Source organism: Mustela erminea, chromosome 2, assembly GCF_009829155.1.
Source record: "Mustela erminea isolate mMusErm1 chromosome 2, mMusErm1.Pri, whole genome shotgun sequence".
NCBI lineage: Eukaryota > Metazoa > Chordata > Mammalia > Carnivora > Mustelidae > Mustela > Mustela erminea.
The window spans coordinates 47,442,448-47,467,751 of record NC_045615.1 but is presented as its reverse complement, the minus strand read 5'-3'; the positions used below and the strand labels follow the sequence as shown (position 1 = coordinate 47,467,751).

General features: G+C 40.3%; 1 protein-coding gene across 6 annotated transcripts; it reads left to right on the top strand.

Moving 5' to 3' along the window:
• The first annotated feature begins 257 nt into the window (after positions 1-257).
• Positions 258-23,499, top strand: PPM1K (protein phosphatase, Mg2+/Mn2+ dependent 1K). Of its 6 annotated transcripts, none has more exons than XM_032332846.1 (8): positions 258-455; positions 1,278-1,567; positions 8,314-8,832; positions 9,659-9,759; positions 16,949-17,114; positions 17,475-17,619; positions 18,532-18,666; positions 22,059-23,499. In XM_032332846.1, exons 3-8 carry the CDS (start codon positions 8,393-8,395, stop codon positions 22,188-22,190), a joined length of 1,119 nt encoding a protein of 372 aa, XP_032188737.1. In that variant the 5' UTR covers positions 258-455; positions 1,278-1,567; positions 8,314-8,392; the 3' UTR covers positions 22,191-23,499. The 6 variants fall into 6 exon arrangements, with proteins under 6 accessions (XP_032188737.1, XP_032188736.1, XP_032188741.1 ...); XM_032332848.1 differs by lacking the exon at positions 258-455 and adding an exon at positions 1,061-1,151; XM_032332847.1 differs by lacking the exon at positions 258-455 and adding an exon at positions 1,107-1,195.
• The last annotated feature ends 1,805 nt before the right edge of the window (positions 23,500-25,304 follow it).

The window sequence follows — 25,304 nt, the reverse complement described above, 5'->3', positions numbered from 1 at the left end:
ACCCACCTCCCAGGCGCCCCTTCATTGGCCCTACCGTCAAGGCCTTCGGGGAGGGCGGAATGTCACCTCGAGCCGCTACTGGCCCAGGTCGACGTCCCTCTACCGCGATCTGCGAAAAGTCAGCCAAACCAAATTGCAGTCGCGGGGAGGCTCGTTCCGTTGGAATCTATGATTGGCTGCGACCGAGGGCGGGCGGCCGGCGCACCGCTTCTCCGAGCGCGGATTGGCCAGAGTTGCCGTCAGTCAGCGGGAACAGACTCCCCCCGCCCTCCATCTGGCTCACTGCGGGCGAAAAACTGGGGAGATTTTCCAGCGGGAGAGCCAGTGGCTGTGCTAGCTGCTTGCTCCAGAAATCGGAAACATCGGGGAAGGCAATCTTACTTGCCCAGCGGGAAGTCCCTTCCCCGCCCTCCGTTAATTAATTAGAAAATTTCCAGGGACGTGCCCGTCGCGAGGTAAGAGCCTAGAGCTAGGGCACTTCATTTATTGCTAACAGTTTATGATATTATTTATAGGTGGGGTCGCATCCCTGCGCTCGGAGTCTGCGGAGTGGAGGGGAAACGGAGGGTTCGTCAGGGAGGGGAGGGGAAATGTAAGTCCGAATCCCCAGCCCCACAGTCAGCGTCTGGGTTCTCTGTGCGCCGCTTCCTTCTCTTCGGAGGTCCTGAGTAGCACGTTCTGTCGCGGCCCACCCCGACTGAGCTGCAGGCAGTGGGCGTTTCCCGCCGGGACCCCCCACGCTCGACCTTAAACTTGACTTGCTGGAGGCGCCACCATTGCGAGTGGACTGGGCCGGGGTTGGAAGGCAGGAGGGACCACGAACTGGATGGTGGAAAGGACCGGGGCTGCTCGTTCGCGTTACCCCGTAGCGGAGATCCGGGTCGCCCACTCCGGACTCGAGGATGCTGCAGGGGTCAGCGTCGCGTTGTCGCCGCCGATGGAACCGGGGTGAAGGAGACGTGGCGACGCCCGAGATCTGTGCGGCGAGAGGGTGGTTGGGAGGCGGAGACCGGGCGGCGGAAGGTGCTGGAGGGAGCCTAGCCATCTGCAGCGCTGCGCGGGCGGGAGGGTGTGCTTCCTGCCGTGTTATCACACTGGCTACTGATGTGTCACAGCCGGCGAGCGAGCCCAGGATCCTGAACTGTCCGAGGGTGAGCGTTTCAGGGGACCGGAATAAGCAGGATGCAGAGCCCTGGTTGGTGTCGATCTGAGGATGTGGGTTTTGCCTTGCTAGGAGAAGCCTTGTGGCTGGTGATGTTTTGTGTTTTTTTTTTTAGTAACCGCATCATGTAGGTGAGAGATTTCACAGGAGGCGACAAAGACGAGACTTCGGGTGGAAATAGCCAGGGAATTTGGAGTCCCTAAAGCTCCACTGGCCTTTCTGAGCTTCAGACTGAAAACGTGCAGCAAGGCCGCTTAAGCCCTTTGCACTCATCCTCCACCAGTGCGGAGGAAGGAATGAGATTGTCGCCGGTGTCAGAATGAGTGACAAGTGACGGATTATAATGGTCTTGAAGAAGAGTAGTGATGTCATGGTATTAGAGGAAGAGAACAGATGCATCACTGGGTAATAAAATAGTTACAATTTTTGAGCAGTGAGTTCTTGTTAATGTTTTTTTCTTGCAACCATAGGCACTTTCTGTTGACAAAGGCACCTCCCTTGACTAGAATCTTAGAGAAGAGGAAAGAAGAGGGGAGATGTGCTGTTGATGTAGTATAGAATGTCAAGGAAAATCCTTAAATGAAGTATAAAGGTACAGGTTTGGAACGTGGTGTATGAATTGTATCCACATTAACAAAGATGTTTTAAAATATATCTATGGAATTAGAATAATAAACACTATTCAGGACTTTACTTCCTCTAAACATCTAAACATGTTCACATCAAACCCAAGGGGAATCATTTGGGGTTTTTATTGTTGTTCTTTCCCTCATGAACATTATTATACTTTGTTTCCCTTCCTCCCAGCCGAGTACTGATAAAATATTGGAGCCCACATTTCCTGAAATACTTGAATTTACTGGGATGCGTTGCTTGTCTTTAAAAAAGTTGATAAATATTTGCTTTGAGAATATTAAAATTCCATGTGTATCCTTTGTGCAAGTTACTGATGTAAAGGTACCTGAATTTTGCTTTATAATGGGCAAATATGAATATTTTCTTACATTTTTTTTGCTGGAGGGATAGATCGAAACAGCGTTCTGCAGTACTGAACCATAGAATGACTGAATAATTTTGGCATGCACTTGAAATTTCAACAATAAATTGCCCTTTTTTTTTTTTTTTTTTTTTAAAGATTTTATTTATTTATTTGACTGGCAGAAATCACAAGTAGGCAGAGAGGCAGGCAGAGAGAGGAGGAAGCAGGCTCCCTGCTGAGCAGAGAGCCCGATGCAGGGCTTGATCCCAGGACGCTGGGATCATGACCTGAGCCGAAGGCAGAGGCTTTAACCCACTGAGCCACCCAGGTGCCCTTAAATTGCCCTTTTGACCTGCTTTCAGCAGTCAACAGTTTAACTGAAATCCCAAGTGTATCCTCTTTCCAGAAACAGTGAGTGACTCTCTTATCCAAAAATAAATTTGCATAGCTTTGAGATATTTAAGCAATTGAGGGGTTATAAAATGGGAATGATATGAAGATGCAAAACTAGCATAGCAATCTTGTAGCTATATATTGTGGCTTTTCTTCACCGTCTTTTATTTTTAAATCAAGTATGTATTTCAAAAGTGCACTACAAACCAAATGCATCTTTTTCTCCTTTCTGATGCATTTCACCTGAGATTTCCTACTCGCAGGATGTGGGCTTTCAGCAGTGCCCTCATGCAGAATTTATGTGCCTACTCAAATTGTGTCAACGCTTACTTCCAATGTAACCCCTTTGCTGAGAATCCCTCCTGCTAGTCAGAATTGTTAAACCAGGTGCCAACATTTTTCACTGGTCACGAGTTCTGTGTCAGGACTTTCAAGAATCCTATTAAACTGTTAAAACATTAAGGAGGAAGATGGAGAACCCCCTGGTCACACAAATCAGTGTGAAAATGATGAAAAAGGAAAATGAGGGGTTTGAAGGGGCGGGGGGTGGGAGGTCGGGGTACCAGGTGGTGGGTATTATAGAGGGCACGGATTGCATGGAGCGCTGGGTGTGGTGCAAAAATAATGATACTGTTATGCTGAAAATAAATTTTTAAAAACGCTGAAAAAAAAAGGAAAATGTTTTCAGGCATTTATTTATTGACAGTATGTAGAATATATAGGGTTTCTTTGTGTGTGTATATATGTGTGCATACTCACATTGTTAAATATTCATGTGATTAACAGTAAATTTGTGGGTCATAAATTTTTGTTTTGATTGGGAAATAAAAAGGAATTTGGAACAGTTTGGTCTAGAAGGAAAATTGTCCTTTTTTCCCCCCTTTTGGTCTATGACTATCAATATAGTTTAGGTTGGGGGCACCCGGGTGGCTCACTGGGTTAAAGCCTCTGCTTTCCCCGCATCAGGCTCTCTGCTCACCAGGGAGCTTGCTTCCTCCTCTCTCTCTGCCTGCCTCTCTGCCTACTTGTGATCTGTCAAATAAATAAAATTCTTTAAAAAATACATATATTTATATATATGAAATACAGGTTTTTATATATATAATATTTATATATATAAATTTTATATATTTATAAATTATTTATATATATATATAAAATATATAGTTTAGGTTGTTGATATAAATAACCTGTCTGTCACTAGGATTCCAGCCAAGTTATTTACCTTTATTTTCTTAAGATTGTTTTTGCATTTTATATTTGCTAGTTGAATATAATGTGTGGCTAATATATTCTTGTGCTCTTGGTTGATTTAACTCTTGCTCTGACATTTTTGTGTCTTCAACTAGCTTTCACGTGGAATTCTGCCCTTTGACTCTTTTGGATGACTTTTACTTTCAAAGATTGAATATAAATGTTAAAATTGTTTAAAAAATAACCTAATCCTGATTTCTGAGAGATTGACATAAAAGATTCCTGAATAACTTTTTTTGGGGGAAGGGCAGAATGATAAATACATGCCAATTTATAATTGCTAAGCTGACAATTAAAGTATCTCTTAGGTGTTTGTCAGGTTGTTCTCCACTCTTTTTGTTATGAAGGACATTGATTGGGTTTTGTTTTTGTTTTTTTTGTTTTGTTTTGTTTTGTTTTGTTTTGCCCCCGTAGACTTTGGGTTTCTTCCCCACATCATAAATTAGACTTTCTTGTCTGCTAGTCAGTGTGTAGCCATTTCTGTGGACGTTTGGAGAACTGGGGGCAGCTGATGGCTAATTCTTAGCTTGAATCCCTGGAGGAAACTTTTTTTGATGTGCAGGTTTAATTCAAAGTAGTTATTTAGCTTGGGAACACAGGTCGTCTTTGAATGTTTCCCCAGGGAATAAGGAGATTAATATGATTTAATTATATTGCTTTGGAAATACACAGTCACCTGCTTGAATACGCTGATCTAGTTGTATATCTGGCTCACGTTTCATCTATGCCGAAAGTATCCCCCAAAGTAAATGTTTTCCTGACTCTTCTGCTTACTTTATGAGATGATTGTGCAGATAATAAGTGAGGAAGGCCAAGTTGATGATTGATTTTAGTCTAGCGAGGCTTTTATTATTATTATTATTATTATTATTATTATTATTTCTTAAGATTTTATTTATTAGCCGAGAGAGATCGCAAGTAGGCAGAGGCAGGCAGGGAGGGGGAAGCAGGTTCCCCGCTGAGCAGAGAGATCAGGAGCTGAGCTGAAGGTAGAGGCTTAACCCACTGAGCCACCCAAGTGCCCCCTTTTTTACAGAAACTGCCCAACTTCCATTTTATTTCATTCTTCTTTTTTTTTTTTTTTTAAGATTTATTTATTTATTTCAGGGGGGCGAGAGAGCGTGCGCAGGAGCGCGCGAGAACGAGCAAGAAAGCGAGCGCCGGAGTGTGGGGAGGAAGGAGCAGGGGGAGAGAATCCAGAATCCCCCTAGACTTCACGCTGAGCACAGAGCCCAACAGTGGGGCTGGAGCCCATAACCCGTAAGATCAGCACATGAGCTGAAACCAAGAGTCCAATGCTCACCCGACTGAGCTACCCAGGCGCCCTTTATTTCATTCTTAAATAATGTTTCCAATGGATATTTGTTGCCTGCTAAAAATGCAGCTCTGGTTTTGTTTTTGGAGGAGAGAGAGAGAAGACAAGAGTGCCCTAGAAGAGCTGCAAAAGAATTTACTCAATATTTATTTGCTTCTCATTCTAGAACTCTTGTTTAAATTAGGTGAACAACAGCAAAAAGGCCCAGGGCTGAATAAAGCTCACATGATTTCAGACTGAAGCCAAAAGAATAGTACTTTGCTTATACAAAAACAAACTCATTATATTGTGCCCTTGAAACTAGTGCAGTATTGTATTGTCAATTACAGCTCAGTGTAAAAGAAAAAAGAATTGTGCTTCACTAATTTCTTGCACTCTTCAATATGAATGGTTTGTAAGAAGCGTATCTTAAAAGTTTTCTTTATTTTCTGTATGGTATAAAGCTGCTTTGTGAAGTATCTCCATCAATAATCAGTTCCCTAGCATAGATTGTATTATAGTTTGAAATTTCTTCCCAAGTCCTTACCTTTATTTAACATAGTTATTATTGCTGAATAAAAAGATCACCTTCAGTCAGAAGCAAAGAGATAAACACCTTTTTTGGGTAGTTTAATGAGTTGCTTCTGTTTGATACTTGATAACCAGAATACTACATCTCCTCCACCCCTAATACTGTCACAGAAGGGAGTTTCAATCTTCTACACCTGCTATTAGCTAAAAGGGGACGAAGGAATGGCCTCCTAAGTCTTTCACAGTACATTAATTCTTTGGGAGGCCTTCTTTATACTAAATTCTATGAAGGCAGGGCACACATGTTTTTTGTTGTAGAGATATCTAAGGGAGCTCTTTTTATTTATTTTATTTGACAGAGATCACAAGTAGGCAGAGAGGCAGGCAGAGAGAGAATAGGAAGTAGGTTCCCCACTGAGCAGAGAGCCCGATGCAGGGCTCAATCCCAGGACCCTGGTCCCAGGACCCCGGGATCATGACCTGAGCTGAAGGCAGAGGCTTTAACCCACTGAGCCACCCAGGTCCCCCATAAGGGAGCTCTTTAGAACATCATCTTTTCTTTCTACTGTTTTATTTACTGTTCTTATACAACTAGACTGATTTCCAAAAATTTATTTGAAAAAGATTATTTGAAATCTGCAGCGCATGTACTTACGGGTTCACTCAAGTTGGGCTTTGTGTGTGTGGTGTGGATATGTGCCCTTTGTTGAGGTATTTTTTCAACTTTTTATTGTGAAATAATTCAAACATACAATTGAGAGTAATACCTGTATACCCTCCACCAGCATTATCAAATCTTGACATTATGCTGTCTTTTCCAGTTGTTTTTTTTTTTTTTTAATACATTAAGTAACAAAACAAAGTAGTGTGAAGTTGAATTTTTGCTTGGAACCTTATCTGTATGGAAAACTGCCAGGAACACAGCCCTTCTTGCAAGGGTGTAGGAATTCCCCCTGACAACACCCAGGGGAGGATTCAGCTTTGGGGCAGAGTCCAGAAATGGGGGTGCAGAGGAATAGGTTAAAAGAAATGTGGTCTCGGGCAGTAGCTCCCAGTCTGCAGGGCAGACAAGGGCTGGGCTGCTGGATGGGTAGATAGGAGACCAGCAGCTGTTAATGTAAATGCATAAATCAGTTGCTCATAACTCACAAGGGTGGGGTCCCCCAGTCCCAGTGATCACACACATCAGAACTGTCTCTTCCTTGTGCCTGTGGGAGTGTTTGCAGGAACCATTCTTCATTAACAATAAAGTATGTGAAGTTTAGTTGGCAGTTTTTAAAAAAATTTGATTTATTTATTTGCCAGAAAGAGGGAAAGAGCGAGTGAGCACAAGCAGGGAGAGCAGCAGGCAGATGGAGAAGCAGGCTCCCCGCTGAGCTGGGAGTCCAATGTGGGACTCAATTCCAGGACCCTATGGTCCTGACCTGAGCCGAAGGCAGCTGCTTAATTGACTGAGCCACCAAGGTGTCCCTAAGTTGACAATTCTTTTTTTTTTTTTTTAAGATTTTTTATTTATTTATTTGACAGAGAGAGAGAGAGATCACAAGTAGGCAGAGAGGCAGGCAGAGAGAGAGAGAGGAGGAAGCAGGCTCCCCGCTGAGCAGAGAGCCCAATGCGGGACTCGATCCCAGGACCCTGAGATCATGACCTGAGCCGAAGGCAGCGGCTTAACCCACTGAGCCACCCAGGCGCCCTCTAAGTTGACAATTCTTAAAACAGAATTTAGATCCTAGGTTGTGTCTTTGTTAAAACTTGGGCACTCTGAGTACAGAACTGTCCAATTTTTTTTTTTAAAAGATTTTATTTATTTATCTAAGACAGAGATCACAGTAGGCAGAAAGGCAGGCAGAGAGAGGGGGAAGCAGGCTCCCTGCCTGGCAGAGAGCCCGATGCGGGGCTCGATCCCAGGACCCTGGGATCGTGACCCGAGCCTAAGGCAGAGGCTTAACCCATCAGACGCCCCAGAACTGCCCTATTTTTTAAAAAAGATTTCATTTATTTATTTATTTGACAGAGAGATAGCAAGAGAGGGAACACAAGCAGGGGGAGTGGGAGAGGGAAAAGCCGGCTCCCCGCTGAGCAGGAAGCCTGATGTGGAGCTCCATCCAAGCCTCTGGGATCATGACCTGAGCCGAAGGCAGACACTGGACAACTCAGTCACCCAGGCGCCCCTGTCCTAACTATTCTATAACCAATTACTTTTACTTCCTTCCTCCTTAAGAGACTTTGGAACTGTCAACATTTGCCCCTACCTTTTCTTCAGAGCAGTGGCCTTAACAAAGGGAAGAATATTTATTTACACCTGTGTTTTACCTTCTTGCTATACAAAGTATGGGCCTGAGGGATCAGCTGCTGTCACCAGGGAGCTGGCTCGAAATGCAGAATCTTGGGTTCCACCCCAGGCAGACTGAAGCAGAATCTGTGTTTTAACAAGTTCTCGGGGTGACTGTAGGTTAAAGTTTGAGAAACATTTGTTCTACATGATACATACACATTGTCAAATGTTTATAGAATTTAAACACTGTGAAAGGGGTATGTAAATCAATGTTGGTTTTGATCCACTATTCTTAGAAGTGGGCTGTTAGGTGCCACATTCTTTATGGCCCTACATTTTGGTAATATCTAATGATACCTCAGTTACATGTGAAATTACTGATGGAATCTCTCTCTCTCTCTCTCTCTCTCTCCCCCCCTCCTCAGTTACATCATTTTTCTTGAAGACATTCCATTATTGTTCTGTTGGTCTTTCCCTCATTCCCGAGTCCTTTGGAGTTGAGGTATGTCCACAGCAGCCCTAATTACTTTGGTGAGAAGCGGTGGGAGCCACGTGAGAAGGAGAGTGCTGCTAAGCTCCCGCCTACTGCAGGACGACAAGCGGCTGACACCCACCTGCCACAGCTCCACGTCGGAGCCCAGGTGTTCTCGGTTTGATCCGGATGGTAGTGGGCGTCCGGCCACCTGGGATAATTTTGGGATCTGGGATAACCGCATCGATGAGCCCATTCTGCTGCCGCCCAGCATTAAGTATGGCAAGCCAATTCCCAAAATCAGCCTGGAGAACGTGGGCTGCGCCTCGCATATTGGGAAACGGAAAGAGAATGAAGACCGGTTTGACAGCGCTCAGCTGACAGATGAGGTCCTGTACTTCGCGGTGTATGACGGCCACGGCGGACCTGCAGCCGCGGATTTCTGTCACACCCACATGGAGAAATGCATCATGTATGTACAGTGGCTTTCACTCTTGACTTTGCAGTTTACCTTATACTTCAGGTTTGAAACGTCAGCCTTTTGGCTGAGATGTTCAGGGTTACCCTAGTTAATTGAGTGGTTTCATACCGTTGGTTGACGAACAAGCAGTAGCTTAAGCCTGCTCCGTGTTACTACTGATGGTTATTACCATTCCGCCTGGTGGGGACGCTGACCAGGATCAACAGCACTTAGATTTGTGATCGTGTCAAGCTGAGTCGTACAAGCTGCACGGTCTCATGTATTATGAAAAGCATTTACTCCTACAGTGCATGACCTGCGGTTTTTCAATAAATGGTAATTCTTCTTCCAAGTGGTACCTGTAGCTTTAGATGATTGACAGTAGTGTGGGGAAAATGCATTTAATGAGGGTATTTTGGAGCTCTTAAAAAAGTTTATTTACTGCAGTTATTAATGTCTTTTGGGGATCATATGGCTTGAATTAAAAGAGGGAGAACATGACAATTTCTTGTTTTCTTGTGTATAGTTATTCTGTTCATCAGTTGATTTATTCATGTTTTGAACTCAGTAACGTAAATTTATTTGAAGGAAATTTTGACTTCTCAGGGTTGTTGATTCATCTTTAAGGAGGGAGACTTGGACTTTTATTGTTCTTAAAGGCTTATTTCCTAGTCTAGTTATTTCCTAATTTGATTTGCTAATCTATGGATTTTAAGCATCTGAAAGACAAACCATGGAGTTCCATTGCATGGACTAACAGCTAGCTAGAGGGACCTGGATGAAGAAGAGAAACTATTATAAAACAGTTGTTTGGGACTCTTTTTCCCTCTCCATAAAGGGACTTGCTTCCTAAGGAGAAGAACTTGGAAACTGTGTTGACCTTGGCTTTTCTAGAAATAGATAAAGCGTTTTCAAGGCACGCCCACCTGTCTGCGGATGGTAAGTAAAACAGTCACATTCCTTAGAGTCTTAGGGGGCTTGTCTAATTAAAGGAAACAATTTAAGCCCTTTGGGGTGGGAATGTAAGTTTATTTATGAGGATGCTTATGTTGAAAGTGGCTTTATAGTAGGAATAACTTCAAATGCTGTTTGGAATACAAATTAATGTTAGAACCTCATTTTTAAAGGAAATATCTTGAAGAATTTTTCAAAAATTGAAGCCCTAAAATGGTTCTGAATTTAAATTTTAAAAAGATTAAAAATTTTTTAAATTTGCTCTTTATATGGACAGGAGGTCCATACTGTGGGAGGGTTTACAGTTTTGGGTTTTTTAGATGAATCTGATGAGCAAGTACTGAAAGACACTGGAGGGTGATCTCATTTAGCCATGTAGTAACTGTCCAGACAAGAAGAAACTGCTAACTGGTCCTAAATAAGAAAAGACAATGGCTAGTATGCACTGTTTTGTTTAATTAGAAGGAAAAGTTTGGTTTTGCAGTTTTGTGGTAACCAGGGATGTTTTTGTTTTTATTTGTTAAACACAAGGACATGTCAGCTGAATTTTTAAAATTTATCTACTGCATGTCCTGAAGTTTTGAAAGTGGAATGTTTCTGATTTTGACCAAATTTATCAAAAGTGTTCAGAAAAACGGAATTTGTGTTTTCTAATTAGCTGACCCCCAAATCTTTTGCTCCTGGAAAACTTCCGCAATGACCATTTAAATGTATGCATACATACCTCATAACTGATTTGAAAGTGAATGGCACACTATTAATCTGTGTTTGGTTCACCTTTTCATTTAAAGGAAGTCAAAGCACCAGAGAAATAACATTTCACAATTTTCAGTTGGAGAGCACAGGGATGGAAATGCTCCTCATTTCCCTGACAAGGGCTAGTTGCAGAGTGAGCACTGGGATTTCCCTGGCACCCACAGTAGCCTCTCTCATGGGCATGCTTAATGATGAAGATCATAGAAGATGAGTAAGATGGCTCTATTCACCATCTTACAAGATTTTTCCTGCCCCCCCCCCTTTTGTTTTTTTGAGAACCTTATTGTCATCATACTTTTTGGAAAAGCATCAGAGTCCACTCTCTTTGTTCAGGGATTTGTTTTCTTGTTTGTAGATCATTCGGCCCATTTTCTCTTCTCCTTCATTCCTTTGGACTTTTTTCCTTCCAGCTGGCTCCTCACCTTTGAAAATAGAGGTTGAGAGAAGGCAAATTGTAGGTATATGATTGAACTCTTGTTCCTAATGGGTCAAATATAGGAGGTAAAAGAGAAGAGTCAAAAACACTTTCTTGTAGTTTTATTTTTATGACTGAAGATTGGTATGCTCTGGTTTCATCCATAACCAGGTTGGCTGTATCTCACACCCTGGTGTTCATTGGCTCTAATGTGGGGGGGTGTGTCCCAGTTGTTACTGGGCTCTACCTGTCAGAAGAAAACCCTCAAGCTTATAATGGGGAATGTGTGGGCCAACAATCAAACATGTGCAGTCAGCCCTTTGGTAAAAGATCTAATTGACAAAGATGCTGCAAACTGAGATTCGGCGTATAAGAGGACCCCTTTCATTTTATAAAATAATAAATTCTAATTAAAGGGAATTTTGAACTTAAGGAAAAAAATTGTTTAATTGGCCTACCTTAAAAGAAACTTTCTAAAAGTGTTTTACTCAGAGACAGTTGTACAAAGTAAGTAATCATAAAAAATATAATTTTTCTAATAATAAATTTAAACTGAATTTATTTAACTTAGTTCATCTGTCATATGCCTTGAGCTAATGATCTCAGAAATTTCATAAGGTAGTCTAAAATTTACTTTTCATTTAATGGCCATTTGTTTACAAGTACAATGGAGCACAACAATGTTACCCAGTGTGCTGCTAAAAGAAAGGGGTCTACCATGACATTGTTGTTCTTAAATCTTGTTTTGTATGTATTCTTAGAGATCATTTGGTCTGTGTGTGTGTTTTTAAATAAGTATTTTGGGAACAGCTTTAAAATTTATTCTCAGTAAGTTGCCAATCTTTTCAGTGTTGCTAAAAACTGCCTTTTGATATTGGGACCTATTTTATCAAATATATTAAAGCCACCAAAGGTAGATGGTGTATGTTATTTACAATTTGTGGATTAAAAAAACATGTTTCAGATTTCAAAGTTATTATTTAAATTAAAAACTTTTTTTTTGGTTTTTAGTAAGAACTGAAGCTGTGTCAGCATTATAAGAATGGATAATGTTCTTTTGGCAGAGCTATGGGTAGGAGCCAGGCTAGTTAAATAAAATTGCGAAGTAAGTGCAGTTTGCCCTTTCCAGGTTTTTTGTAGGTTTTTTTTTTTAGCCTTTTCTATCAGCGTCAGTCCTATTTTCTCTCCTTGATCCCTTCCAGTGAAGGATTTAAAGGTAGGGACTGTGCTTATTCATTCTGAATCTCCATCGCTGAGCACCCTGTATAGAATCTGGAAGGCACTCAATTATTTGGACTGGCCTGATGGCCATGTCTGTTCTTTCTCACCAAAGTTATTACAGTTTATTCTTTGATTATTCTAGAGCCAGTTGAATGAAATTATAAATACAGTGTATGTGTTTTAATGAGTCATCCTGTGTGGATTTGAATTTTAAGTAGGGGAAGCCTGAAAAGAGATTGGTTAAACCAAGGGAATGAATCAGTAATGGTAGAATTTGGGGTATAAATGGGAGGAGTACCCCTAAATTATACCATATTAGCTTTCTTGAGAGAAAGTAAACAAAATAAAGTGAACATAAAACATTTTCCTTTTCAAGAATTTAGTCCAAAGCCGTCACATTTGCATAAAGTGCTTCAGATTATTCTGTTATCATTTAAAATAGTTACTATTTCAGTTTAAAATGTGATGGTTTGGGCGCCCCTGGGTGGATCAGTGGATTAAGCCACCGCCTTTGGTTCGGGTCATGATCTCAGGATCCTGGATGGGGTCGCTCTCTGCTCAGCCCCGAGCCTGCTTCCAGCCTCTCTCTCTCTCTCTGCCTGCCTGTCTGTCTACTTGGGATCTCTCTCTGTCAAATAAATAAATAAAATCTTAAAAAAAAGAAATGCAATGGTTTGAGGAGAAGAAAATCAGAATGCCACTTACCAAAAACAGCAAGAATCTTGCCCTTAGAAGTTGCTGGCTATTTTTATTGATTCTTTTTTTTTAAGACTTTATTTATTTGACAGACAGAGATCACAAGTAGCCAGAGAGGCAGGCAGAGGCAGGTGGGGAAGAGATTCCCCGCTGAGCAGAGAGGCCAGTGGGCTCACTTGATCCCAGGACCCGGAGATCACGACTGGAGCCAAAGGTAGAGACTTAACCCACTGAGTCACCCAGGCGCCCCTGTGGATTTGTTGTTGACACATTTTGAAATAACCCTTATTTATGAAGCTAATTTCATTATCTTCAAATATTTTTGTATTCAATTCATGCCAGTCATACGTTTTTTGACAACTAATGAAACCAGCCAGCAAATTCAAATGATTTCCCATTACGCTCCTGTCTATGAGCAAATCTCACTTAAAACAAACGGGGTGGTAGAAAACCGAGATTACATCCTTTACATTCTATAAAGGCTTCCAAGTGTTTCTGGATTGCTTAAGGCTTGAAAGCAGCAAAGTTCCCCAAAAGACAGATGGATCAGAAAGAGAAGACTTGCTCTGACTTTCAGAGTGTGAGATGTTGGTGGCAGCATCGTGAGTCCCATTGGAAACGTCCATGTGCTTCACATTACTTGATCCCTACAAAATAACCAGTGTTAGAAAGCCGGTGTTTTTGAGGACCCGTCTTACACTGGGCGCAGCCAAAAGAAAAGAGCAATAGGGACGACACTGAAGAGATACTTATTGTGCTGTTACTGCTTCAGTTCATTACTTGCATTTCAGTGTTCATGAGTCCTGAGTGTCTGGACACCCGTGTTTAATAAATATTGGAAACCATATTGGTTTATACATAGTATTGTTTACACCATAAACAATTGTTACGTAGTAAACAATTATTACTGGGAGGGGTGGTTTATACTGTGAAAAGTAGAGCTTTTACTTTTATGTTGCCATTCAAAAACTTGATCATTTTTCGTTGATATGTCGACCTGCAACACCGGGGAAAGAAGAGAGCTGCAGAAATACGCATTTTGTGACTTCCATAAACTTACAAATATGCACCAGAGCTCAAGAGCCTTACTAGCTGATATTTAAACAATTAATTTAAATTAATCAGTCTACTGAAAAGAAAAATTAAGTGTCATTAACAAATGTGTACTTCTTGTGTCTGGTACAGGAGGTGCTTTAATTCCTTCTTAATATATATTTGACTCCCAGTAATTTGGTGGTATACTGTAGTGAACATCCTCTCTGATTATGTACTGCTTGTTAGATACAAAATATTCAACGCAGAACCCATGAATTTTCCCGTTAGTTATTGGGACAGTTCTGATGCTAATACCAATCAAATTGACAATGTCTTTTTTCCAGCTCCGTAGAGCTACTGTCTTACTTCTCAGGACTAACTATTAAAGTATGTGTGAGTGGTATGCATGTGTGAGAGTATGAATGTATAGATGTGTTTCTGTGTTAACACTGCATATATGTTTGGTATGGCTGAGTTTGCATATAGTTTTCCCAACCATGGGAAGCTGTGAAGCTAAGAGATTTTACTCTGCGATGAAAAAACGGATTCAGCTACAAAATACCATCAACTTGGGCAAACTGAGTCTTGAATTCGTTGATCTGGCACCTCCTGAAATACTATGTAATTTGCTAGTGAAAATTTCACCCAAATAAAAATGCTTCCCCTTATTTTGCAGCTCTTTCTCTGCCCTCCCCTGTGTTGCAGGTTTGTAATGTTTGAGCACAATTCCTGGGTGAATTTCCTATTTGCCTCTGTGCGTGTTATTTGTGGCAGAGAACTGTGCCTGGTCAGCAGCTCTAGACCTGGAGCCCGTGGACACTATATGCTGGGCTTCAGTGGAAAGAGAGATCTGCTTAATTTTGTCCCAGGTGAAGGAGTCCAGCGGTTCCTAGCCTGGACTACTGGAAGGTTCCCACATCCTCTTTGTCCCATTAGTTGAGATGACTTGCAGTAGGAAATGTACAGTGAGTGTTAAGACCTTATTGAAAGATGTCTTAGTTTTATAGTTTTTGTTGTTAGGGCAAAAAATGAGAATATTTACTTCCATGTTAAATGTTAAATGAAATAAATGCTTATTTAATCTTTACTTCTTAGATCCTTAGCAAACCAGAATCAACAGTTAGTTTTGAAAAATTTCCCATAAATCCTGGGATTTTGGAACTGTGAAGTTGGGTTGGTTAAAACTCAAGACCTTTGAAATTCCTGGGTGGCCGAGGTGGACATGAATAACAATAGAATCCTAAACAGTGAAACTTAGAAGTGTTCATTTATGGAATTTTAACTCTTTTGATATAGCTAATTAAAAGCACTTGTTTAAAAAGCTGCTGCTGATCACTTAAGCAAAGGAGAGGAATACTAAGTTTCTTGGATGGGTAGCATGTGAGTGACTGCCTGTGCTCTCTTGCCTGGTGCTTCCCATCATTGGAAAAGATCACAGTGGTTAAACTCTGACTGTTCCATGATACAACGTTTTGGGAAACTGAAAATTTAACTAAATGTGAACATCACTGATTCTTATGCTAAAACAGTCACGTTACACAATGACAAATATGTAATATGTTTTAGCATTGCTGAGATACTATCTTGTGCAACAGTTCCAAAATCGAAAGATCAATGGGAAGATAGTGCAGCTATAAATGCTATTTCTCAATAAATTAGATTCAGCATGGACAAAAAGGATTAGGATTTATTAATTTTTTTCCATTTTACATTTCTGATTAAAGCAGGCATTTTAATACACCAATTGGAATATGAAAATATATATGTGTTTGTGTATATATATATATAGATATAGATATCTATATCTATATCTATATATATATATATCTTCATCCAAAATGTATTACTGATGAAATTTTTTAAACACATTTTAAAGCATCTTTTTGGAAAGAAAAAATTGGAAATATTGAGCCTCAATCAGTCAAATCAGTAGCACTTTCCTAAATCTACCTTTGAAGAAGAAATCATCTTTGGATGATCACCTGAATATTTTATTTAGATGCTTTAAAGAGTTAATCGTGTTACTGAAGACAATACCTGCTTTAAATAAATTATCTTTTTCAGTTTCTTCCAATTTGCTTTACTTTTTAGCCCTTAATTTCACAGTAGTTTCACTTTCAGCAAGGCTCAATGCATCTTCAAAATTTTTAATGCGTAGTAAAGAACTTAGGGCAGATGCAGTTTGAATAAAGCAAAGAAAGACGCAAAAATGCAGTTTGGGTTGGTTGAAGGAAGCAGTGGCAACCTTGAGTCAAGTGACATTTAATTTTGTTAGTGGTCAGAGAAAATTAAGTGTGAACTAACACTAAGTGTTTGGGAAACCAGCATGAACTTGGTTCTTCACACCCCATTTCCTAATAAAATGATGGCTGTAACTTTGTTTCATGTCTGGGGAGGAGGACAAAGATAAATAGAAAAGAATGTGGACCTTTAACCATTTTAGGATTTTTTTGGTGAACATTTGTAAAGTTAAAACAATTGTAGAAGGAAAGAATATAAAATACAGCACTTGAAGAGCAAATGATACGCTCTTGGCATTCTTACTTAGCTTATTAACTGATAATGCAGTCACAAAATAGAAGTTAAGAAATGGAAGAAAAAGCCTTCTAAGTGCATAAAAATTTTAGAAAAGTCAGCTTGCCTAAGTGAGCTCAGTAGACCTAAAAATCATCCTGCCATTTTAGCTAATGTAATTAAAATACAATACTTTTAATATGGACACCTGATGTATACAGAAGGGTGTCATAATTATCAGTTCAAGTCAGCTCTAGTTTATATAAATAGAGGCCATGTGGAGACAGTATTGTATTTTTTACCAAATTAGGTTAGCAACCTTTTCTGTTTGCATGGAGCCTTGTTACTGAATTAAATACTTCTTCCTCTGCATGCTCTTCCTTACATAGTTCCTTTGCATTTTATTTGCGTTACTTCTAGTTAGATCAGAATGACACTTTTCAGCATTAGTTTAACATGCCTGTGTTTTGTAATACAAATTCCATAACCTATCGTTTGACTGTCACTGACTTACACTCTTTTTCATAATGTTTACAGCATCCCTTCTGACCTCTGGGACTACTGCAACGATAGCCCTGGTGAGAGATGGTATTGAACTGGTTGTAGCCAGTGTTGGGGATAGCCGGGCTATTTTGTGTAGAAAAGGAAAACCTATGAAGCTGACCATTGACCATACTCCAGAAAGAAAAGATGAAAAAGAAAGGTACCAGCTCCACTGATCATTCTATGAGGATGCTGTTTCTATAGTTCAAGATAGAAATGAAACCTTGCATTTTATTTTTATTTTTATTTTTTTGAAAGATTTTATTATTTGAGAGAGAGAGAGAGCATGAGTGGCGGGGAGGGGGAGATGGAGAGTGAGAAGCAGACTCTTTACTAAGCAGGAAGCCCGACTCAGGACTCGATCCCAGGACCCCGAGATCATGACCTGAGCCGAAGGCAGAAGCTTAACTGACTGAGCCACCCAGGCACCCTGAAACCTTGCATTTTAAACTGATTTCTCTTAAATATAACCATGCCTCCATTTCCGGGGTATCATGTCAGTCTTTTTTTCTTGGACCAGGATCAAGAAATGTGGTGGTTTTGTGGCTTGGAATAGTTTGGGACAGCCTCACGTGAATGGCAGACTTGCAATGACAAGGAGTCTTGGAGACTTGGATCTTAAAACCAGTGGTGTGATAGCAGAACCAGAAACAAAGAGGATTAAGGTAACAATCTGCAACATCTGATAGATGTGCAAGGAATGAAAGCAGGATTACTTCCAGCTAGAAGCCTTCATTAAAGCCAACATGACTTTCAGAAGAAGTAGTTTGTGGAAGGATAGATAAACTTTTCAGATAAAATAAGATACTGGCCTCTGCTGTAGGATGAAGTGCTTGGTTTTTGCTTTACCCTGTACTGCGATGGCCTGGTGGAATGGCTCTGCTGTCCTTCCTCACCGACGCGTGATATCTGGCATCACCATCACTCGGAATCTGACCTTGGCCTCCCTTGTGCCCCAAAGTAAATAATCGCCCACCTCCCTTTCTCTGACATCTTTTGCATGCTGTCGATCAGTGGCCCAGTTAACACTGCACCTCCCTCAACACACACCCAGTTGTGAGCTGACACTTCCTTCTCTGCAAGTGCCAGCGCCTAGGCCTGTATAATAGAGGCTCCCAACCATGGTGGCAGAGAGCTACCCCACTTACATTTATTGTGTCTAACAGATACTTAAGTAGGGTTTACTGTGGGCCAGGCTCTGTCCAGAATAGCTACTAGCACCCCATTTTACAGAGAAGACAAATCAAGAGTGTAGGTGAACTTACCTGTGTTTGCCTAGCCAAAAAGTAGAGGGACACTGTGAGCCCAGGAAGCCTGACTCCAGAGACCGCAGTGCCCACCACCATTGGACCATGCTTGCCTCTCATCATTTGGCTGTCGAGATTCTCCCTTTGTGGTGTTACTAAGTACACACCAGGTTTGTCCTTGGTGGTCGATGCTACAAATGTTAATTTTGCCCAAAATATTAGCCTTCCATTTTCACTGTTAAGCTCTTAAACAAACCACTTGGCAAACCGATAAAATCTTTGAATTTTGAACACTCTTCAAATGTTGAGTCTATTTGGTTCTGATTGCAGCTACAGCATGCTGATGACAGCTTCCTGGTCCTCACTACAGATGGAATTAATTTCATGGTGAATAGTCAAGAGATCTGTGACTTTGTCAACCAGTGCCATGATCCCAACGAAGCAGCCCATGCAGTGATTGAACAGGTGACAGCAGCAAGAGCTTCTGCTAGAAAAGTCCCAATTTAGGCTGGTGCGGGGGAAGGAGGGGGTTGTGGAGCATGCACGGGTTCGGGGGAAGTGGGGGCAGGGAGAACACCCAGGTGCAGGTCTCGGTACAGCCCCTCAGGGCTACTATGGGCTTAAGAGTCCTTTGAAATTTTGTGGTTTTGCTTCAATATTACAAGGAATTTTACACTTGACTCCGTAATAGTTCCAGTTTTAAAAATGTTCACAGTTCTCCCAAGTAGTTCAGAAACTTGTGTGCAAGGAATGTGCTATGTTAATTTTTGGATTTGTACACAGCTTGATATGACAGTAATAGCAATAGTAAATTATAATAGTCAATAGTAATGCCACTTACTATGTGTCAGACACTTCACATATATTTAATTCATGTAATCATCACTGTAACCTTCTGAGGTTAGAGCTAGTACTATCCCTTTCCACAGATGAGGAAAGCCAAGGCACTGAGGCTGAAAAGTTAAGTAACCTATTCAAGATCACAAAACTATTAAATTGCAGAACTGGGCTTCAAACCCAGACAGCCAAGCTCCCAAATTCAACCACTAGACCATTAAACTAGACTGCTGCAAGTAAATATCCAGTCTAGGAATACTATAGCATAGTCCTTGTCTGGTTTTTAAGAATGGGTGTGTGAGAGGCATCTGGATGGCTCAGTGAGTTCAGCCTTTGCCTTCGGCTCAGGTCATGATCTCAGGGTCCTGGGATGGAGCCCTGAATCAGGCTCTGCTCAGCAGGGAGCCTGCTTTCCCCCACCCCCCACTCCTGCCTGCCTGTCTGCCTACTTGTGATCTCTGTCTGTCAAATAAATAAAATCTTAAAAGAAAAAAAAAAAAAAAAAAGGAATGGGTGTGTGGATAAAAAATTCAGAAAGATGTATGGATAGGTCATGTATAAGTATGTCAATCAGAGCTAAAATTGGGAATGCCCAGTAATACCCAGTAAATAAAATGTAGAATTTCCATGTGCTCTCTTTTTTTTAATAGTTAAATTGTTGCTTTTTTTTTTTTTAAGATTTTATTTATTTATTTATTTGACAGGCAAAGGTCACAAGGAGGCAGAGAGGCAGGCAGAGAGAGAGAGAGGGAAGCAGGCTCCCTGCCGAGTAGAGAACCCGATGCAGGACTCGATCCCAGGACCCCGAGATCATGACCCGAGCCAAAGGCAGCGGCTTAACCCACTGAGCCACCCAGGCGCCCTCCAAATGCTCTTTAAATACTCTGGATAGATAGCTCTTTGACATTGTAGCCATCACTGATCATTAGAGTCATGCTTTAATTTAACAGCTTATTTCCCAGTTTTTACATTTGCAACTGGGAAAGCATATTTAGCCCAAACCTTTAAATGCTAATATTTGTAATTAAGATTTAAGACCTCACTTAAAGATTATTTATTTATTTATTTATTTGACAGAGAGAGAGAACAAGTAGGCAGAGCAGTTGGAAGAGAGAGTGGGGGGAAGCAGGCTCCCTGCTGAGCAGAGGGCCTGATGCGGGGCTCGATCCCAGGACCCTGAGATCATGACCTGAGTTGAAGGCAGAGGTTTAACCCACTAAGCCACCCAGGCGCCCCAAGACCTCACTTAAAAAGCAGTATTTGTTTGAAAGTAGATGGGCAAGCATGAAGTATTGTCTTGTTTGCTCTGTGTGTTCATGAGATTACAGAAATGGGCCCAGTCCTTTGAAGGATCACTTCTTTTCTAATTTCACCTACCTCTCTCAGATATGCATGTTCTCATTCACACAGCCAATGATGTTTTAATGATTGCATTGTATTCTGCTATATTTTTGTGCTGTAAATCTTTTACTAGTTCCCCTAATCAGCAAATTTAGTTTCTTTCACTTTCCCATAATATATAGGGAAGGAGAGCGCTGTATAAACATTCTTGTATCTACTTGTGCACATCTTTTTCCTTCATACATTATATTCTCAGGTAAAGTTCTTAGAAAATTGCTAGGTAAAAGGATACACTGTATTCTAAAACCTTTTTTAAAAAATATTTTGTTTATGTATTTGAGAGAGAGATCATGAGCAGGTGGGCAGGGTTAGGGGGAGAAGCAGACTCTGCGCTGAGCCAGGAGCTCGATGCAGGACTCAACCCCAGGACCCTGGGATCATGACCTGAGCTGAAGGCAGATGCTTAACTGACTGAGCCGCTCAGGCTCCCTATTCAAAAACTTTTAATAAGCTTGCCAAATTGCCCTCCAGAAGTGCTATTCCAATTTACACTGTTTTCTAGTATGTTTATAGATTTCTGTTTCTCCAAATGCTGATCATTGTTTTTTGCCAATTTGATAGGTAGAGAAATCGAATTTTAGTGTTTTAAATTTGCTTTTTTTTTTTCTTGGTGGAACTAAACATTTGCAGGGGTTCATTAGACCCTTGTATTTCTTGTCTGTGTATATAGTGTTTTTCCATTTTCTTATGGGCATGTTTGTCTTTTTCATGGTTATTGTAACAACTTTCTATATGTTAAGTATATTAGTACTTTTATGTTCTGACCTTTTTTGGGGGGGTGTCTTACAATTTACTTGTAAAACTTTTTTATATTTGGATGCTTTTTAAAAAAAATTTTTTTTAAGATTTTATTTATTTATTTGTCAGAGAGAACATAAGCAGGGGGAGCAGCAGACAGAAGCAGGCTCCCGCTGAGCAAGGAGCCAGATGGTGTACTTGATCCCAGGACTCTGGGATCATGACCTGAGCAGAAGGCAGACACTTAACCAACTGAGCCACCCAGGCATCCCAAAATTTTGATGCTTTTTACAGCAGATATTTTTATTTACCATTTCCCTCACAGTTTCAGCCTCAGGCTATTTATTCTTTTGAAATACATTTGCTGTTCAGTATAATCCCAAGTACTTCTTAAAGTGTTATATCATTTGCTATTTGACTTTGTTCTTAAAACTGATTTACAGTTCTCCCACTGTAGGAAATTTAGTTTATGCAACTTTTCATTTCATAGGGAGCATAATAAACCTTATTGTTGCTACACCTTACACACTTTCATTTCCTTAGGTTATCACTTTTTACCTTGTATTAGTCCCTATGCTAAATGCTTTCTTTTCTTCTTCAAGAGCTACATACCTTGATCTTAGTCCACTGGTATTTCTGTTGCCAAAATTGCTCCGGTGGAATATAATTAATAATGGTTTTTGAGAGGGGGGCATCTTTTATTCTGTGTATGATCTAATAAACATGTATCAAGGTCATACATATTAATACATAATGAATGATTGCAAAGTTACTGGTAACTATTTTAAATGAGATTATAGCCTTCTAGATTATCGGTTATTTTTCTTTGTACAGACTCTGATTTCCCGTGTTTTCTTCTTCCTTCCTGCTAAACCTTACAGGCAATACAATATGGTAGTGAAGATAATAGTACTGTGGTCGTAGTGCCTTTTGGTGCGTGGGGAAAGTACAAGAACTCTGAAATCAACTTCTCATTCAGCAGAAGCTTTGCCTCCAGCGGACGATGGGCCTGATTGCTTGCTGGGACATTGAATTGTTGTGAAACACTTATTCACTGAGCATGTCAAGAAACTTACTAGGTCAAACAAGTGTCGGGGTGACTCTGTGACTCACTAGATCAGTACACAAGTCAGTGTAAGTGTATTAACCATTTACATTGTAGCTTTTCATAAATATCTGTCATATTTATGTTCAGCTGTACTTACTCGGTTTCAGTATACATGTAATTCAGCTATTGGGAGTCTCAAGTTGAATGAGCAAATGAAAAGTGGCTTTGACACACTTGCTGAGTGTTATATGTCTAATTTTTAAAACTCTTGGGCAGCTATGAGTTTCTTTTGATGGTTCTTATTCTTCATTCAATCTGTTGGAACAGAGTCTTGCCTTCAAGTTCTTCAGCACTGATAGGTATTTTGACAGCTCTGCAGTGTGTTAGCTGCAAGTGTTTGTTTTTAATAGTTCTACCAAGGAGTAAGTGTGAAAACTGAGTTCTCTGTGACTATATTTTGTATTCTGGACCACTTACTGGTAAACTTCCCAATGCAAAAGACATTAATTCAGATAATATGAAAGTGTGTTTCTATGTTAAAGTGTGTGGCTATTTACAACAGTGCACTTTCATATTCCAGCTGTGTCCCTTGGTCTCCATTCTTCTCTTTCTGTAGCTAAGAATGCTATATAGCATTCTTACTACTCCTTTATATCAGAAAAGTTATGTACAGACTGAGTCTTTTGGTCAAACCTACACAAACTTAAATACTGACTGTAGCAAGTATTTTGTATAAAGTTTCCATTTGTTAGCTCTAACTCTGTGTTTTGTATATAGTATGTTTATGTACTGTTGTATAGAGTAAGCAAGTTGGATAACGTGTCAGTAAAAATAATACCATATTGGCTGACAATGCTACATAGTAAGAGGTTTATGTCTCCTTTTCGCTTATTTCTGTGATTCATAGTGTAGAATAAATCTAAAACATGAAAGCATTCTATATTTCAGCTTGCTAATGTAATTTAAGAATGTAAAACTATACTTCTTTATATCTGCATGTAAGTTTGCTGTTAAAATGTGAATCTCTACATGCGTGTTTGGAATTTTATCTGCAGTTTACTTTTGCAGACAATGTAAATTGGTTATATGTGTGGGTGTATGTACCTATGTAAATTTTGGAGTCATAGAGAATTAAAGGGAACAAGCCTGCATAACTCCTTCACCAGTTAGCTTTAAGTTATTGATAAGTTTATCCCCAAGGACTCTTGACAAACAGAAGGCAGTTTTATAGTGGAGAACCAATGGTTATTGGCAGGTGAGGAAGTGAAATTAAAATGGCTCTGGGTGGGACGCCTGGGTGGCTCAGTTGGTTAGGCAGCTGCCTTCGGCTCAGGTCATGATCCCAGCGTCCTGGGATCGAGTCCCACATCGGGCTCCTTGCTCGGCGGGGAGCCTGCTTCTCCCTCTGCCTCTGCCTGCCATTCTGTCTGCCTGTGCTCTCTCTCTCCCCTCTCTCTCTCTGATAAATAAATAAAATCTTAAAAAAAAAAAATAAAAAAAAAATAAAAAAAAATAAAATAAAATGGCTGTGGGTGATATTTTGTGGTGGGTAATTGATGTGAAAAACACAGAAGCAGACCAGCATGTTGAAGCTACATTGCTGTATGGTAATTTGCAAATAAAATAGTAGGACATGAGGAAAATACTGAGTGTTAAGAATGATGTGGAGTTTTATAGCAGAGACAAACGAAAAAAGAAACCAAGAAGGTAAAGTTGGTGGAGTGTATATCTTCCAATCTCAGTTTTCATGGTCGACTGGTTTTCTGTCTTTACGTTTTATTTAAAGGTTTGTTGTTAGAAGGAACATGGTCCAATATAAATATTCACATCTTCTCACCTTTTTGAGAATAGAAGAAAATAAATCTTGAGTTTTCCTGCATATATTAATCAGGAATTTTCCTTTGGTAAAAAAGGTGACAAATATTTCAATTTTTTTTTCTCCAAGGAAGCTTAGTGAAAGTAAAAAACATTAAGGAAAGCAAATAGTCTCCCGTTCATTGTCTGGGAAGTGAGGAACCAGAGGTAGCCTAAGAAAGCTGGAAAACTTCCTTGGCTCTTTCTGAGTTGGGTCCCAGAACCTAAATATAGAAGCTTCGCTTGGGAGTATGGAGAATTTCCAGACTAAAAAGCAAACGAAAACTCTAAAGCACAAAATGACATTCTGAATGTATAGATTTCATTTTTCTTTCAAAATGATATCCTGAATATGTAGATTTCTTTCTTTCTTTTTTTTTTTTTTAAGATTTTATTTATTTATTTGACAGAGACCACAAGTGGGCAGAGAGGCAGGCAGAGAGCAGAAGGAAGCAGGCTCCGTGCTAAGCAGAGAGCCCCATGCGGGGCTTGATCCCAGGACCCTGGGATCCTGACCTGAGCTGGAGGCAGAGGCTTTAACCCACTGAGCCACCCAGGTGCCCCTGTGGATTTCATTTTTGATCTGAATTCTTCACATGACTGTTCCTGTCTTTTACTTTAGAAGCTAAGGATGGGAGTGATGTTGTCAAGCTCAGAAGTCACTGATGCACTGAGGCGGATTGGCAGGGGTAACAAAGAGGAGTTTTGTAGGCTTGTCTGGGCCTTGGTTTGAGGTGGACTCTGCTGTGTTTCACCTGAAAAGCTTTTAAAACTCAAAATCAGTCAGTTTTGATTAAAGCATAAAAACATACTGGTGTTTGTTTTTTAAGCCACAATGTTGAAGTAAAATTTGTAGGTTATTATAATCCACAAAAGATAATAAGCCTACAAGGGATTATGCAAGTAGTAGTGGAAAGAGGACTGTTCTAAATTTAGTTTTTTAGTTATAACTGTGAATTTGCCATGTGGCTATTACCATGTGGGTGTAGGTATAAGGTAGATTATATATTGTAATTAAACCTAAATCCATTGTAATTTACACTTGTCCTTCATTTATATGTAGTATATAAATCACCTTTATCAAATGTGTTGTCAAACTATTTGCCAACATTGGTTTGGCAAAATATTCTTTAAATAATTGTGAATTTTCACAAGTATAAGTTCTTAAGTACCTAATATATTCAAAAGTAAATGCTGTCCTGCCTCCATCAACTGTTCATTTGTT